Genomic DNA, 18,124 nt, shown 5'->3' with positions numbered 1-18,124 from the left:
TTAAATCTCATCTACAGAATCTTGAAGTATACATAAGTGCTTGATTTCAGAATGATTTTAATTTTGTGCAGTGAATAAGTTTATGTCACTCCAAAAAGTATGCATATCAGATAATGAGTTAATTGCATGTAACTCTTGAAAACTTTCAATATTTAAAAAGCTTTTGTACATTCAGGGTAGAAGGAAAACTTAGGCAGTGTAAAAATGACAATGATTTGTGTAGTTATGCCCTTTGCTAAAAGTCATATGAACTAAAGTCATTTATCTGTGTTTCAAATATGACAGTGTTCCACATTTAACATGTAATCATTATTTAAAAAGAGTAATTTGCTTCACTGATTCTATTTCCAAGATATTCTAGTTTAAATTAAGTAACCAATATTATTTAAAAGGTATTCCTTATTTTTTAACCTATAACTTTAATGAAGTCATACATCTTCTTCCCTTACTAGTGCTTGGATTTACTTAATACAAAACTGGCCCAGGGTGGTGGCTCACGCCTGTAATCCTAACACTGTGGGAGGCCAAGGTGGAAGGATCGCTTGAGATTAGGAGTTCGAGACCAGCAAGAGCGAGACACTGCCTCTACTAAAAATAGAAACACAAAATTAACCTGGCATGGTGGTGTGCACCTGTAGTCCCAGCTACTTGGGAGGCCAAGGCAGGAGGATCACTTGAATGCAGAATTTTGAGATTGCTGTGAGCTAGGCTAATGCTATAAACTAACTCTAGCCAGGGCAACAAAACAAGACTGTCTCAAAAAAACCTATTGCCCCTTCTTTTGCGGAGGGTTCTTTTGAGGCTGGAGCTTTTATTGTTTTGAATCAAGTTAGGGAGAAAGTTGGAGTTGATCATTATTAACTTAGTGTATATCCAACCCGTGGTCAACTTTTTAATAGAAGACACTTAGGCTTTTGTAAAATGTAATGTGCGAGCGACATGAGCCCCTTACAAGGTCATTATTAAAAGGACCTTTATCTAAGAGATACCTTGGGAGAGTTTAGAGATGGCTTAAGGGGCTATTTTAATCACAATATTCATATTCTTACTGGAAGGAATTTTGAATTTTAAAGCAAACTATGCTGAAAGGACAATTCCACTGAACACTCAATTTGAGGCCAGTTGCAACATGGGAAATACTTCTGCTTCAAAAACTTACCTGTAGAGTCCCCAGTATTTCTTTCCAGTTGATCCATAGAAAAGAGTTATATAAAATTGGATTGGTTAGTAAGCAGTTCAGCATTGAGCGTTCTTCTGGGTAGGACCAATGGTCTGACTGATGAAAGTCCTTACTCGATACTCAGGTAAGTGGAGACAGGCTTCGTGAGCTTTTCTGCCAAGTAGTGATCCAGGTCCAAGTGAACCAGTTGCAGTTCCATATGCGTTGTATTTATTCAACAGTGCATGAAGTCAGATTACCTACAGAAGAAACTGTTTAATCTTTTTATGCACAGTGACATTAAGGTACCTGAGGACTAAGATTGTTTTTATCCTCCTTCTCCATATTAGTTAAAATAGAAGGTTGGATTTTATTTTCTAAGACACCGTGTTTCATTTTTGTATTTTACAGATGCCTTTTTATCCCATAAGCATTTCTTACAAAATGGAATCATACAAAGTTTCTAGTTTCTTTTGCCATTTTAGAAATCATGATAAATTACAAACCAAGGTGAGGATGACCTGTTAACATTTGGGTGAGGTTTTGATACTTTTGAATATAATAAACTGGGTTTATTATATAACTCTAATTTTGTTGTGAGGCATTGATGAGAGAAAATACATGCCTGCTAATTGCATTGTCTCATCTGATGTCATTGTAGAAAGAAACCTGCAAGTAAGCACCTTGAGTTGCTCTTTCCCTCACTCCTAATAATCTTTGTTCACTGGTTCTTAATTTTTAAAGCTTAATGTGTAGGTCTGGAGTAAAATTATTTTTAAAAAGTATCAGCAAATGAGTCATTAATACCTTAGTTGGTTCTTCATTACGCACTGTAATCATTTAGCTCCAGCTTCGTTTCCCAGCTGCTTCGTGGACCTCTCCTTTCCTTCATCCCGAGCCATAGTCATTTCTCTCAGCCTGCCCCGTGTCGTGTGTGTCTGTGTCCTATTAATCCACTCCACTGTGTGAGGTGTCCATTGCAGTAACATCTGATTTCTCCCTCTCCCTTCACATTTAACCCCTGCCATATCTTCCTACTACAGCATTTCCCACTGTCTAATTCTACAACCATTTTTTGGCAGTTTCTCTTTAGCCATTAGTGAGGTCTTTTGAATGGATTTTCCACCATCAGTATCTTCCTTCTGGTTTAACAGCCTGTCTTTCTCACCTAATGGCTTGAACTAAGCTACATATCTTACCATTCAAATGACCTATGAACAAAACTCATCTTCTTCCAGTCTAACTTCTAAATAAATACCCCTCATACTATATACTTTCCAAAATTTTTTCTGTGCATACCCTCACTCTTCTACCTTTGTGATTTAGTTCACACTTATCCCTTGGCCTATCAAGTCTTCACACATCCAAACTTTTGTTCTGTGGGGCACAACTCAAGAGCCATGTCTTCTGTGATACTGATATATTTTATACTCTCCAGGTTATTTCTTAGGTCTAAACAATACAAACCCCAATCCGGTTTATGCAAAGGGGGCTTTGGTAATTTCTCAAAGATTGGCACACAGATATGAAGTTACATATTTTTAAATGTTTACATTTTGTCACTTTTGTGATTATTTTTAATTGGTTTTTGAATTAACCATTTAAGAGGGTGATTTCTGTATACATGCATACACACTTATGAAACTGCATATGTGGCTTAATACTTAGTAGTGTTTCTCAATCTACTTTTATCTATTCAACATTCACATGCCTTTAATGTTAAATTGAAACAAATGTCATTGTTAATAAAAAAGAACTTTTCTGTATATTTTACTCCATCCTTCCATCTAATAAATTCTAAAAGAATCTAAAAAATTTACTTCCCTTGCCATATGTTTTTAATTAAGGAGTCTCAACCTGCAAGAAGGACTACGTGTGGTATAGAGAAGCAAGCACAGTTTGCATCAGAAAAACGAATTCAAATCTCAGCTTTTTAAACATAATCAAGTTAATCTCTGATTTTCATTTTCTTCAGCATTTTAAAATTCATTTTATTGAGTTATACATAAGATAGTATGATTAAAGCACTTAACACCATGCCCATACATGCACGATACTTAAAGATAGTTGTTTTTGCTATTTTCCCCATTTTCAAATTGGGATATCCACAAATGCAGAACTGTGTATAAACATGATCATTCTGTGTTTTACCCTCTGCACAGCTACCGACAGAGGGCCCGGAAACTTTCGGAAATTCACAAGGATCAACCAGGTCACCCCGTCAATCGGACTATCTATTGGATAGACTACATTCTTCGTCACAATGGAGCCCACCACCTGCGTGCCACAGTCCATCAAATCTCTTTCTGTCAGTATTTTTTACTGGATATTGCCTTCGTGCTTTTGCTTGGTGCTGCCTTGTTTTACTTCCTCTTGTCCTGGGTGACAAAATTTATCTACAGAAAAATCAAAAGCCTGTGGTCTAGAAATAAGCATAGCACAGTTAATGGACATTACCACAATGGAATCCTCAATGGCAAATACAAAAGAAATGGCCATATTAAACATGAAAAGAAGGTCAAATGAGCCAACAGCCCAGGTAATAGAAACAAATCTGTTCAGTCATTGAATTTTTAGCACTATTATTTAGTCTAACAGCTACTAAAAGTAAAACATCAGTAAACAATTCTAACATGCCCTTGTCAGATCTTACTAGTGAAATTCTATGGAATTAAGATGGCTATAAAAGCACAAACCTAAAATGCAAAAGTGCATTTTATTCAAACTGATAGAGAGTTTCGGCACTGAACCTTTTAGAAGCCTTAATGATTTAAATCAACTAAGTGACCATGTCAGATCTTAGTTTTAAATCTTGATACATGTGTGTCCCAGATAAGGAATGTTTTCATTTTCTTAATAAGGTTTGTGTGTGTTTGTGTGTATGTGTGTCTCCTAAGAGAATTTTTAGTGGCTGCTCGTTATATTTGTTGAGGGTACAACACATTCAAGAATGAAATAGAAAGATAGAACACTACCATGAAAGAACACTTTTCCTTCAAAACTGGATGCAGAGGAAGAAAATAAAAAGAAATGGCAGTTTTTTGTACTTTTTGTTTTAGTTGTTTTGTTTTTCTGATTTTGTTTTCCTTTTCTTACAGACTGGACACTTCTGGGGGAAAATATGTAATTAAGTAATTGTATAAATTGGTTGTCACATTTTACTTTTGTTTTACCACTACTGATAATTTTCCTGTGGAAGAATTTTATAGTTTTTTCTATTTCATTTTAATGAGTAACATGTTAACGTATAATTAGACAAAGCAACAAATCTGACTTTTGTTCAAAGTATTGAAGATTATTGCTTATCTTAGTGGCATTTTTAAACAGGGCCATTGTTTGAATGTTTGTGTAACTGCTTGATGGCTTTTCTACAATGTAACTTTGGAATGTTCAGGTATTTCATTTCCAAAATTTTACCTTTTAAAAAAACCATGTTCCTCATCCCTTTTATTGTCCAGGCCACATAATCTATGTTACATAGGTGCCAACTTTTAATGCTTTTAGATGGAATATTTGCAATTCTTATTGGTACCTGCTTTGTCTAGAGAGGTTTGAGATCTTAACAAATCAGACTACATGATATATAGAAGCAACAGAGAAACTGTGTACCAGTTGTTTATGAAAATGAGTTCCTACTTACTCCCTCAGCCGCCACCCCAGCAGCCTTTTCCAGTCATTGTGGCTGACGTGGAATAGTGACAGTATTCGAGAACAGGGATGCACGCCACAGACATAAGATCGGGATCTCCCTGCTGAACCATTCACTAATTGGCAACTGAGTTTATTCCATGTCATTGTTTACTTAGCATTTGCACTACACATGTTGAGTGTATGCTTTATTTATCTGTAGTTGGAAATCCCACAGCTGAGAGTAGACAAATACAACATTTACCTAATGGCATTCACTAACTTGAAGTTGTGAAAATTCTAGAATGCTGTAAATCCTCGGCATACACTATGACAGTGTCATTACATACCCACCAGGAGCCACTCTCCTATATGTAGAAAAATGTTACCAGTAGTTTTCTAATATGCAATGCAGACAAATGTACTGCTCTCTGATACTTGAAGAAATGGTATTATACATAGAAGCCTATTATACCTTTTCACACAATCTTATCACAATATTGCCGTTAAAAGGGAAAAAAACATAGGCAATGAGTGGTGGGGTAGTAATGGGAGTGTATGAATGAGTTGATTTTACTTTCTTGGAATTTGATGACGTTGACAGTAGGCACTGACTGGATGATTAAGCATAAGTTAATCTCTACTGTGATAAAAAATTTAAATAATAAACATGATTTAAAATAGAGAAGTGTTGTAATAAAATTTTTATTCAGATTATATTTCACATTATATATATCCATTATAAACATGTTTCTAAGTCTCCTAACTTTTGTATGTGTATATGAGTGTGAAAACAATGTATTAAAATGTGAGACTTTTTATATCATTAAACAGAGGGATTTAACTTACAAGTACATTAATCTGGACCTTAAAATTCTGTCCCAGAATTAAGAATGTTAAGTGTAGGTATTTACTGATCATTTTTTTTTTTTTTTTTTTTTTTTTTTGCCTAGTAAGCTTATTGTTAGCCAGTTTTGACAGAGTAATTTTAAATATTACACACTTGGGCTAGATTGTCTAATAAAGTTAAGTTTTCAAGAAGATACTTTTTTTTAAAAAGAGTTTCTGCAACTATTTAAGTATTTGAATCGCCATTTATGTCAAACACAAATGAGAATTAAAACATTTTTCTTCTCGAGTGGCAACTTCTAATATCCCTCTACATAGACATAGGGGCAGGATTTGGATGTCCAGAATTGGAAAGAGCTAATGTTTCTGTTAAAGCAATGGTTTGCGATTGAAGTTGAAGAAAGATAGACTCTTTTCAAAGCTCAGCTACTCACCAAATTCCCAAATGCTGTTAAAAATCGGCCGGGTGCAGTGGCTCATGCCTATAATCCTAGTACTCTGGGAGGCTGAGGCAGGTGGATTGTTTGAGCTCAGGAGTTTGAGACCAGCCTGAGCAAGAGCAAGACTCCATCTATACTAAAAATAGAAAGAAATTAATTGGCCAACTAAAAATATATAGAAAAAATTAGCCGGGCATGGTGGTGCATACCTGTAGTCCCAGCTATTTGGGAGGCTGAGACAGGAGGATCTATTGAGTCCAGGAGTTGGAGGTTGCTGTTAGCTAGGCTGATGCCACGGCACTCTAGCCAGGGCAACAAGAGTGAGATTCTGTCTCCAGAAATTAAAATAAAATTGAATGATTTCACTTAAAAAAATTGAATGATTTCACTTAAAAAATAAAAGGTTTAAAAATGAAAGACTCAAAATAAATTGAAAAACAACTCAAGGGATAATTCAGTGATCTGTTTTATGGAATGTATAATTCATTTTTCATTTTTGCTTATAAGCAATTCAACTAGTGTATAAATATAAAATCACATTATAAGATACTTATTTGCAATTAGTATATTCAAAATAGTTTTAAAGATAAAACTTTTAAATCTTAAATGATGCAGTTTGACAATTATAGGGATTCTATTAATGAAACTTCTCCAAAATAGCATTAAAAAACGTATCCTGCTTCTGAGATGGTTTCCAGCTAGCTTTTAAAGACGTATTTCAATACAAAGATACTGTCTATATTTGTGGTAGCCAGCAAAAACATTTTGTCAACAAATTTTAGAAGTGCTTTTGAAATCCACACAATTAAAATAATCATTGTCATTTTTCCATAAATCTTGAAAATGTTATAATTCCCAAAAGACACATGGGTAGTTATATAATTCATACCCTTACTTTTGGGTATGAATTTAAGAGAATTCATAGGGTAGTGTGCAAAATTTCTGGTATTCTGCCTCGTTTATGTAATAAAATCAAATTTTTTTCAGTGGAATAATATATAATCCAAGTTCAGACTTTGAGAAATTAGGACTACATGTAAAATTATACTGTTAATTCAAATAAAATAATTAGTGTCAATCTACTCAAAGGAGTCCAGCACCAACGTTAATCACAGGTATCACAATATCTCATGTATTATAAAGCATTTCATTTATTAACTAATAAAATGAAGTTCTCACTGAATTTTTATAGAATTAAAATATTTTATTCCAGTTCTTAGTGGGAATGATTTCAACTTTTCCCCATTCAGTATGCTGCTACTATCTGTCACCACTTATATTCAACAGTGCTGGAAGTCCTAGCCAGAGCAATCAGGCAAGAGAAGTATCCAAACCGGGAAAGAGGAGGTCAAATTATCATTATTTGCTGACAAAGTGATCTTGTATCTAGAAAACCCCAAAGATTCCATCAAAAGACACCTGGAACTGATACATTTAGCAAAGTATCAGGTTACAAAATCTGTGCACAAATCAGTAGCATTCCTATGCACCAGTAACAGTCAAGCTGAGAGTCATATATCAAAGATTGAATACCTTACACAATAGCAACAAAGAAAATAAAATACCTAGGAATATACTTAGCCAAGGAGGTGAAAGATCTCTACAAAGAGAACTATCAAACACTGAGGAAAGAAATCACAAGTGACACAAATGGAAAAACATATCATGCTCTTGGATTAATAGAATCAACATTGTTAAAATGTCCATACTACCCAAATGATTTACAGATTCAATGCAATCCTCATTAAAATAACAATATCAGTTTTTCCAGATCTAGAAAAAATAATTCTATGCTTCATATGGAATCAGAAAAGAGCCCACATAGCCAAAGCAATCTTAAGCAAAAAGAAAAAATCTGGAGGCATCACTTTGCAAGACTTTAAGCTATACTACAAGGGTATAGTAGCCAAAACAGCATGGAACTGGTACAGAAATAGAGACATAGACCAATGGAACAGAACGGAGAACCCAGATGTAAAACCATCCACAGACAGCCATCTGGATCTTTGACAAATTATACAACAATATACACTGAAGAAAAGAAGCCCTATTTAATAAACAGTGCTGGGAGAATTGGAGAGCCACATGCAGAAGAATGAAACAGAATTCCTGTCTCTCATCACTCAAAAATTAAATCAAGATGGATAAAAGACTTAAATGTAAGGCATGAAACCATAAAAATTCTAGAAGAAATTTTAGAAAAACCCTTCTAGATTTCAGCCTAAGCAAAGAATTTATGAAGAAGACCCCAGTGGCAATCACAGCAGCAAAAATAAATGGGACTTGATTAAATTAAAAAGCTTTTGTACAGCTGAGGAAACAACCAACAGAGCAAACAACCGACAGAATGGGAGAAAATACTTGCAAGGTACACATCTGATAAAGGACTAATAACAAGAATCTATGAAGAATTTAAATAAATCCGCAAGAAAAAAACCCATTAAAAAGTGGGCAAAAGACATGAACAGAAGATTTTCAAAGGAAGATAAACAATGGCTTATAAACATATGAAAAAATGCTCAACATCACTAATCCTCGGGAAAATACAAATTAAAAGCACAATGAGATATCACCTTACCTCAGAATGGCTTTTATTTAAAAAATCCCAAAACAATAGATGCTGGCATGGATACAAAGAGAAAGGAACGCTTATACACTGTTGGAAGGACTGCAAATTAGTACGTCTATGGAAAACACTATGAAGATTCCTCAAAGATCTAAAGGTAGACCTACCATTTGATCAGCAACCCCACTACTGGATATTTACCCAAAAGAAAATACATTATTTTATCCAAAAACACCTGCACTCGAATGTTTACTGTAGCACAATTCACAATTGCTGAAATCACTGATGTTCCAGTCCTGGAATCCCCTTAGCAGTCAGCCCAGACACTCTTACTAGTTCCAGGCTCTTTTTAATGGCAAGTTAAATATCGATTTGCATGGTTATCAGCACCATAGAAAAAGTTTTGAAGATCTATGGAAATAAAAAGCTTTGTATAATCCAACTCAAATTTCAAATGTCAACCAAAAGCATCTACCCTTCAGAACAGCATGTTGTCATCCTTGGTCTGACTTTTCTGTTCTTCAAACATACCTAGGTCACTGTTAGCTCCCACCTTGGCTGTTGTTGCACAGCTCTTTACCAACTCAGTTGTACCTTTCAACACCCACTTTCTCTCTACTCTTTTTTCTACTCTGAACTATCTGATCATTTACTTTAACAATGATTGTTCTATAATCTGTATTCTTGTGATGATTTTATGTTAAACTGTAAACTCAGTGTTTCATTGCTTTCTATTTGCCTCATTTGTTAATATAAGCATTTTAATGGAAAAGTCTCCTTTGCTTATACTGCAGTTTTCAATAGATTCATTGGATCTTCTTTCTATCCTAAAACTGTTATAAAAAAACATCCATCTGGCTAAATTTTAATGGTCTTTTCATTGCAAGTCCTTGACTTACTTTGCTTACATTCACTTCCTACCTTCTATCTAAGATTTCTTAATTTTATATCAAACATGCCTAGTCATTTTGCTATCAATTCTGAACCTACTGACATCTTTTATGCTCCTAAATTGGATGTCATCTGTAAACTGTATTAGTTAACACAAAATTATATGGTTTTTTTCATCTATACCACCACCAAATAATATTCCTTTGTCAGTATTCTTGTTATGCTCTTGATCTCACTGCTCTAAGTACTGCCTTTATTAAAACACAAACAAACATTGTTTTCTGTGTTTCTAAAGTGCCAGGCACTGTATGTGATACTGGGGTACAAGGATGAAGAAGGCATAGTCCTTAACTTCCAGCGGACAAAATCAGCAAGTAAGCAGTTTCAATAAGCAATGAGATAAATATGTATTGTAATATGGGTATAGACAATGTGCCATTGAAAACAGAGAAGAAGAATGAGGGATGTTTTTACCTGGGGATTGTCTTAGTAGAATAAAGAATAAATAGAAGTTCACCAGGCAGAGAAGTACACAGAGGTAATTTCTGGAAGTTATGTAAGAGTGTGGCACATTAGGAAATTGCAAATTTCCTGATGGGAATGTACCTGGCCAAGAAGAGGTAGCCACTATGTTAAACAAAAAACCTGCTTTCTAACTGACATCAGTCTGCCTGTAGCTCTTCAGTTTATCACTGAGAAACACAATTAGCCTTGCATTAGCTATTCAGTAACTTTCCCCGAGATGCCTGTTTATGTGCCTGAGTGTTCAATACCTGGTTATATGGCACAGCTTTCAAAATAGTTGGCATCAAGCTTCTTGTATTACAGTTGATTTGAGATAAGATAAAGGCTTTCATTCAAGCTAATTTGCAGATAGACAAAAGAATACCACTCTTAAGTTTACTTGTCCTTGGCTTAGGAAATCTACAAAATATTGTAATATGTACAGCTTCTTAGCTAGTTTGAGGGAAAGAAAAGAATTTTTTTCTCTTAAAATATGAAAGAGTACATCCTGGTAATAAAAGGATTCAGCAAAAGCAAAAATTCATAAACCTTTTTTTTACATATGGTAAAGGAAAATAATTACCTTTCAACAGAGTATCAACAGAACATTCAAGAATAACAGTAGCAGAGTAAGGCTTATGATTATCTAAGCGGTCACGAATTAAAAGTAAGTGCATGGGTTATGACATGTTGTCTTTGGTAGAAAAACGGAAATTACTATAGTGAGAAGTTAATGTACAGGAAATATTGTAACAATGTAATATTTTTTAGAAATTTAAAATCTAGCTAAGGCTGTAAAGTAATAAAATTAGGGAAAGTTTCAGGTTTGTGTGTGGAGCCCCTGCAGATACAGAACCTTCTAAACTCCTTTTACTCCTATTTGATTAGATACATATTGGCCCTGGCAGTAAGCAACACTCCTACTCTTTGGGGATAAAGGAAAATGAAACTGTTTTTCTGTTTATCCTGGTTCATTTTGGAGAGAAAGTGAGAAAATAAGGGTGGGGAACAAAACAGCCTTGGATTTTCTTCCACTATAGGCTGATGATATTGTAACCTAATAGATTCCAAATTCCAAGCACAGATATTGAAAATTTTAATTATTTTGGTTCCATATTAAGCCCAGAGATACATTTACATGTTTTTTTTTTTTTAATTTCAGCATATTATAGGGGTAAAAAACATTTTGGTTACATGAATTACTTTTGTACAGTTTGAGTCAAAGATATAAGTGTATCCTATATAGGGGTTTAAAAACTAGGATTTGGCTGTATGATATGCTGTCAGATCTGGGAGTTCGAGATTAGATAGAGAGCTGGCTGAGCAACACAAGATGAGGTGGGTGAATTTAAATTGGTTCCATACTTCTACAGTGAAAAGTAACTGACATGTCAACTACAAGGAAATGTTTGTTATATCCTCAATTGTTCCTCCTCCGGGGAGTTTTGCTCAAGTTCTTTTGTCCAAGAGGGAATCAAAAGTTCCTTCTCTCTAAATCATGTCAACCATTTTCTTCTGAAAAAAATAAAAAGAAATTACTGTATGTAAATAATTATTAAATAAAAAGCAAACATTATTGATGACTTCTTCTATACTTGCTTTAGAATATGTAAGCAAATCATTCACAGAGAATGTTCTATTATGGGTTACTATTTTATACTTAGCATTACAGCCACTTGGCCAAGATTTTTTTAAAGTTATAACTTAAGACAATTTTCTGTTTAAGGAGGCTAAACTTGAGGTCTTTAAAGTCCTTCCAAGACTAGGTGAGGAATCTGACAAATTACTATCAAGTATCCTCAGTTTTGCCAAAGTCCTTGACCTTTTCCTTCCTCCTTCAGTCAGCACCAAACCTGGGGCTTTTTATCACCCAGAGTCTCCCCGCTTCTGAAGTGCTCTACCCTAGGATCCCATTCTGTTCTCTGCCTCCTAGTATCATCCCATTACCCATTTCCTCTGCATTTTGTTGATGTTCAGTTTCATAACTGCTCCCAAACTAGAAGGTTCCTCCTGGATATATTTTCTTTGTTAATCAGTCTGGGCCTTTGATTTCTAACTGAACAATTCTACTGTCTAGACTCAAAAAATTGCCTCCACTTTTCTGCTACACAGATGTAGCAAAAGTACAATCCCAGATCAAGCCAACCACCTCCATTCTCCACTCTGCTTCTGTACCTAGACTGATAAACAACACTGCAGAAATCAGATAGCCACATGGATTGGTGCTCCTGAAAAATCAAGGTCTGTATCTTAGTTGGATGCCTCATTTTATTTGTTCTCTCTTACTCTCCTTAGCGATCTCAAATGGTCACCCTAATATGTTTTTTTTTTTTTAATTTGCCAATTTACCTTCATTGGCTTTAGCAGGTGATCTTTTACTTACTGAAAAATATAATGCCCATAAGGAGGTGTTCCTTTATATTCCTTCTACTTCTAACCTATTTGTATCCACACTGACCTTTTTTCTTTCCTATAGTTTCAGTGAAAAAAAAAATCCTAACAAAACAAAGAAACAATATAATAACAAACAATAACAAAATACGTAAATCTAATCTCATTATTCAGATTCCACTCTGGAATTCTTTACTTTTGTGATGCCATTAAGATCTCCAAATGAGAATATGTAGAAGGCATTTGGATGTACAGATATGGAATTTAGGAAAGAAAGCCTGGCTGGAGATTTGTAGTTGGGATTGAGCAGCAAATAAAGATTAATTAAAATCATGGCAGAAAACAGTGGCTGGCGCATAGAACATACTCAATAATATTAATAGTTTCTTGACATTATTCCCCTAATCTCTTCCTCTTAATCATTTCCTCTCTGAAGTAATGACACTAGCATCAATACCATTATGCAAGCCAATAGAACCTGCATCATCTTAGACTCCTTCATTATACACCATCTTCAACCAGTAACAAAGTTTTGCTGATTCTACCTGCCTAGGACCTCCTGAATTTCTGCTTTTTTGCCATCAACTTAGTTCAACTAGTTATTATCTTTTACATGGTTGCCACAGTGTCCTAATTGTTCTCTCTGCTTCCATATTTCCTTTCCTACAACTTATCTTCCTGACACTTGTGGAATTATTTGTCTAAACATGCAAATTTGATTATTCTATTTCTAGTTATTCAGAGTCTTTAAGTAGTTCCCTATTCATGGTGAGATAAAACCTAGACTAACACATCAGGCCCTTCATTATTTGGTGCTTGACTACATCTACAAAGTCATTTCTTTCCACTTACTACACCTTCCACTAACTCCACAGAACTACTTGCAATTTCTCATATGCATTATGCTCTCTCTGATGAACATAAACATTAGTCCTTTCTTTCTCTACAAACTAGAATCAGTGACAGAAAGGGGAATCCCATAGCTTAACACAGTGCCCTCCATCTCAAGCTATTAGAGGGCAGTGGAGTCATGCATACAAGTGTGATCCTTTACTCGGGAGCTTATGCTGGGGGACCAAACTCACTAATCTCCATTGGCAAGAGGTGAAGACAACAGATCAGAGGTAACCCAACTTGCTAAAATACCTCTAAGGCAATACATGACCAGCGTGCCTCTCTCTAGCACTGTCAAGGAACAAACCTCAGGGACTTGGAGATAGGTCCATAAACCAGTCCCAGTTCTCAACCAAGTAGCCTGATGAGAAAGAATCAGTGAAAGAACACAGGAAACATGAAAGATCAGAGAGAAAACTTACCCCCAAAAGAAATCATTAGATCTCCAACAACGGATACCAACTTAAATGAAATGATTTAAAGTGATAGAGGAAGAATTCCAAATATGGACTAAAAAAACTCAGTAGAATTGAAGAGAAAATAGAAACCCAACACAAAGAAGCCATGAGAACAATATAAGAAATGAATGAAAAATTCTCTGGAGAAATTAAAATATTAGGAAAGAACAAAAAAGACGTATTGGAAATGAAAGAGGAATTCAAGGAACTACAAAACACAGTGGAAAGCCTTAATAGGATGGATCATTCATAGAAAAGACTCTCAGAGCTTGAAGATAATGATTGTGCTAAACAAATCAGATGAAGAAAAAGAACAGGTAAGAGACAAAAACAAAACATACAAGAAATGTGGGATTGTGTAAAGAAACCAATATAAGAATTATAGGCATCCTAGAGAAAGAAGAAGAAAATACAAAAGGGCTAGAAAATCTATTTCTTGGAATACTGGAGGAAAACCTGCCAGGAATGTAGATATTAAGGTTCAAGAAGCACACAGAACTACTCAGAGATTCAATGGGAAAAGGAGATCATCACATTACATAGTTATTAGCCTGGCCAAATGAAAAACAAAAGAGACAATCCTTTGAGCAGTAAGACTAAAAGCAGATAACCTACAAAGGAAAACCTATTAGACTAACTGCACACTTCTCAACTGAAACTTACAAGCCAGAAGGAACTGGAGAGCCATCTGCAATCTTCTAAAACAGAATAACAGTGTAGAATTCTTTACCCAGCAAAACTAAGTTTCATCTATGGGAAGAAATAAAGACTTTTCCAGACGAGCAATCAGTGATGGAATTTGCCGAGACAGGACCTGCCCTGCAGGAAGTATTCAGATCTGCATTATACACTGAAAAGCACAATAGGCACCCACCAAAGTAAAATCACTCAAGAGTTAAATCCAGAACCTGGATTCCACAATGGCTCAAGAGGTAAAACAAAGCAATAAGAATTTATCCAAAAATATGAACAGAAATCTATACCAAATATCAATTATCTCAATAAATGTGAATGGCTTGAATTGTCCACTGAAGAGACATAGACTGGCTGAGTGGATAAAAAATCATAAGCCAGGTATCTACTGTCTCCAGGAAATGCAACTAATTTTACAAAGACACTTTAAGACTCAAGGTCAAGGGTTGGAAAACAAACTTCTAGGTAAATGGAAGCCAAAAGAAAGTGGGGGTAGCTATTCGTACATCAGATAACAAACTTTAAAATAGCAAAAGAAAGAATGACAAAGATGGTCACTATATAATGGTTAAAGGAAAAATCCAACAAGAAGACTTAACAATTCTTAATATTTTTTCACTCAACAAAGGAGAGCCCAGATACATAAAGCAAATCCTGTTTGATCTAAATAACATGATAAACAGCAATGCCATAGTAGCTGGGGATTTCAACATCCCACTTACTGAACTGGACAGATCCTCCAAGCAGAAAAGAAGCAAGGAAACCATGGGCTTAAAAAGAGTTCTAGAACAAATGGGTCTAACAGACATCTACAGAATATTCTACCCCAATAAAGCCGAATGTACATTCTTCTCATCAGCTCATGGAACTTTCTCTAAAATTGATCACATACTAGGCGACAAATTAGATCTCAACAAATTTTTAAAAATAGCAATTATACTACGTATCTTTTCAGACCACAGTGGTATGAAATTAGAGATAAATTCCAACAGAAACACTCGCCACTTCACAAAGTCATGGAAATTAAACAATCTATTGCTGAATTACTATTGAGTCAAGGAGGAGATCCAGATAGAAATCAAAAGATTCTTTGAACTAAATGATAATGGTGACACAAGTTATCAAAATCTGTGAGATACAGCAAAAGCATTCTTGAGAGGAAAATTAATAGCATTAAATGCTCCCATTCAAAAGACAGAAAACCTTACCAATCAACAAACTAATAAACCACCTGAAGGAACTGGAAAGGGAAGAGGAAATTAATTCTAAACCTAGCAGAAGAAAAGAACTAATGTAAAAGCAGAACCAATGAAATTGAGAACAAAAGAACTATACAGAAGATTAATAAAACCAAAAGTTGGTTTTTTGAAAAGATAAACAAAATTGATGGCCTTTTTGCTAGATTAACAAGAACTAAAAAGGAAAGGATGCTAATAAACTCAATTAGAAATGAAAAAGGAGAGGCAACTATAGACACCAGGGAAATACAAAACATTATCTTTGAATACTGTAAAAATCTATATGCCCCCAAACTACAAAACATGGAGGAAATGGACAAATACTTAGAAATATACAACCTTCATAGGCTAAATCAGGAAGAAATAGAATTCCTGAACAGATGAATATCAAGCACAGAAACTGAAGCAACAATAAAAAATCTTTCAACAACAAAAAAGTCCCAAACCAGATGGGTTCACACCTGAATTTTACCAAACTTACAAAGAAGAACTCATATCTATACTGCAGAAATTATTCCACAACATTGAGAAGGATGGCATCTTCCCCAACTCATTCTACAAAGCCAATATCACCTTGATACCAAAGCCAGGAAAGGACACAGCAAAAAAAGAAAACTACAGACCAGTATCCCTCATGGATATAGATGCAAAAGTTCTCAACAAAATCTTAGCAAACTGAATCCAATGGCACATCAAAAATATAATTCATCATGACCAGCTGGGCTTTATCTGAGAGATGCAAGGTTGATTAAACATATGCAAATCTGTAAATGCAATTCACCATATAAATAAAAGCAAGAACAAAGACCATATGATTCAATAGATGCAGAAAAAGCATTTGACAAAATCTAGCACACTTTAATGATATAAACTCTTAACAAAATAGGCATAGATGGGATATACCTTAAAATTATTAAAGCCATATACAATAAACCCACAGCCAATATCATACTGAATAGGGAAAAATTGAAAGCATACCTGCTTAGAACTGGAACTAGACAAGGTTGCTTACTATCCCCACTTCTGTTCAACACAGTGCTGAAAGTCCAAGAATTAGAGAAATCAGACAAGAGAGGGGATTTAAGGGTGTCCAAATGAGGTCAGAAGAGATCAAACTCTCATTCTTTGCTGATGATATAGTATCTCTAGAAAATCCCAAGCATACAACCAAGACACTCCTGGCATTAGTAAATTAATTCAGTAAAGTCTCCGGATACAAAATTAATGCACACAAATCAGTGGCATTCACATATGCCAATAACAGTGAAGCTGAAAATCAAATCAAAGACACAACACCTTTCACAATAGCATCTAAGAAAACTAAATATTTAGAAATATATTTAATGAAGAAGGTGAAAGACACATATAGGGAGAACTATGAAACACTCAGAAAAGAAATTATAGAACATGTAAACAGATGGAAAACCCTACCATGCTCATGGATTGGCAGAATCAATATTGTTAAAATGTCCATAAAACCTAAGGTGATCTACAGAATTAATGCAATCCCTACAAAAATACCTTCATCATTCTTTACAGATCTAGAAAAAATAATTCACACTTTGTATGGAATAAGGGAAGACCTCATATAGCCAAAGCAATCTTAAGCAAAAAGAACAAACTGGGAGGCATCAGTCTATCAGACTTCAAGTTTTACTACAAAGGCTATAGTAACCAAACAGCATGACACGGGCATAAGAACAGAGATATAACAGAGATTTAGACCTTTTGAACAGGACTGAGAACCCAGATAGAAAACTATCCTTATATTGCCACCTAATCTTCGACAAAACAGACAAAAATATATATTGGGGAAAAAAGTCTCTATTCAATAAATAGTGCTGGGAAAAGTGGATAACCACATGCAGAACATTGAAACTGGATCCCCACCTCTCATCTCTCACAAAAATCAACTCATGATAGATAACATACTTAAACCTAAGGCAAGAAACCTTAAGAATTCTAGAAGAAAATATTGGGAAAACTCGGATATCGGTTTAGGCAAAGAATTTATAAAGAAGAGCTCCAAAGCAATCACAGCAGCAACAAAAATAAACAAATCGGACCTGATCGAATTTAAAAGCTCTGCACAGCCAAGGACACTACCATAAGAGTGAATAGATAACCTAAAGAATGGGAGATAATATTTGCATGCTACACATCCAACAAAGGGCTGATAACAAGAATCTATATAGAACTTTAAAAAATTAAGAAGAAAAAACTGAACAACCCCATTTAAAGTGGGCAAAGCACATGAACAGAAACTTTTCAAAAAAAGATAGACTAATGACTAATAAACATATGAAAAAATGCTCAGCATCTCTAATTACCAGGAAATGCAAATCAAAACCCCAATTAGATATCACTTAACTCCAGTGAGAATGGCTTATCACAAAGTCCCCAAACAAATGTAG

General features: G+C 34.9%; 1 protein-coding gene across 3 annotated transcripts in view; it reads left to right on the top strand.

The window, feature by feature from the left end:
- UGT8 (UDP glycosyltransferase 8) overlaps window positions 1-5,474 on the top strand; it is a 73,995-nt gene extending 68,521 nt beyond the window's left edge. For 2 of the 3 annotated variants that reach the window (XM_012779794.3, XM_012779793.2), the window contains exon 6: window positions 3,322-5,474. In XM_012779794.3, the coding sequence (XP_012635248.1) occupies window positions 3,322-3,685 (364 nt within the window). In that variant the 3' untranslated portion in view covers window positions 3,686-5,474. The remainder of the gene's footprint in view (window positions 1-3,321) is intronic. The other variant, XM_075998367.1, reaches the window with a different exon arrangement.
- The last annotated feature ends 12,650 nt before the right edge of the window (window positions 5,475-18,124 follow it).

Source organism: Microcebus murinus, chromosome 27, assembly GCF_040939455.1.
Source record: "Microcebus murinus isolate Inina chromosome 27, M.murinus_Inina_mat1.0, whole genome shotgun sequence".
Taxonomy (NCBI): Eukaryota; Metazoa; Chordata; class Mammalia; order Primates; family Cheirogaleidae; genus Microcebus; species Microcebus murinus.
The sequence above is the reverse complement of the archived record's forward strand: the minus strand, read 5'-3'. Positions and strand labels throughout refer to the sequence as shown.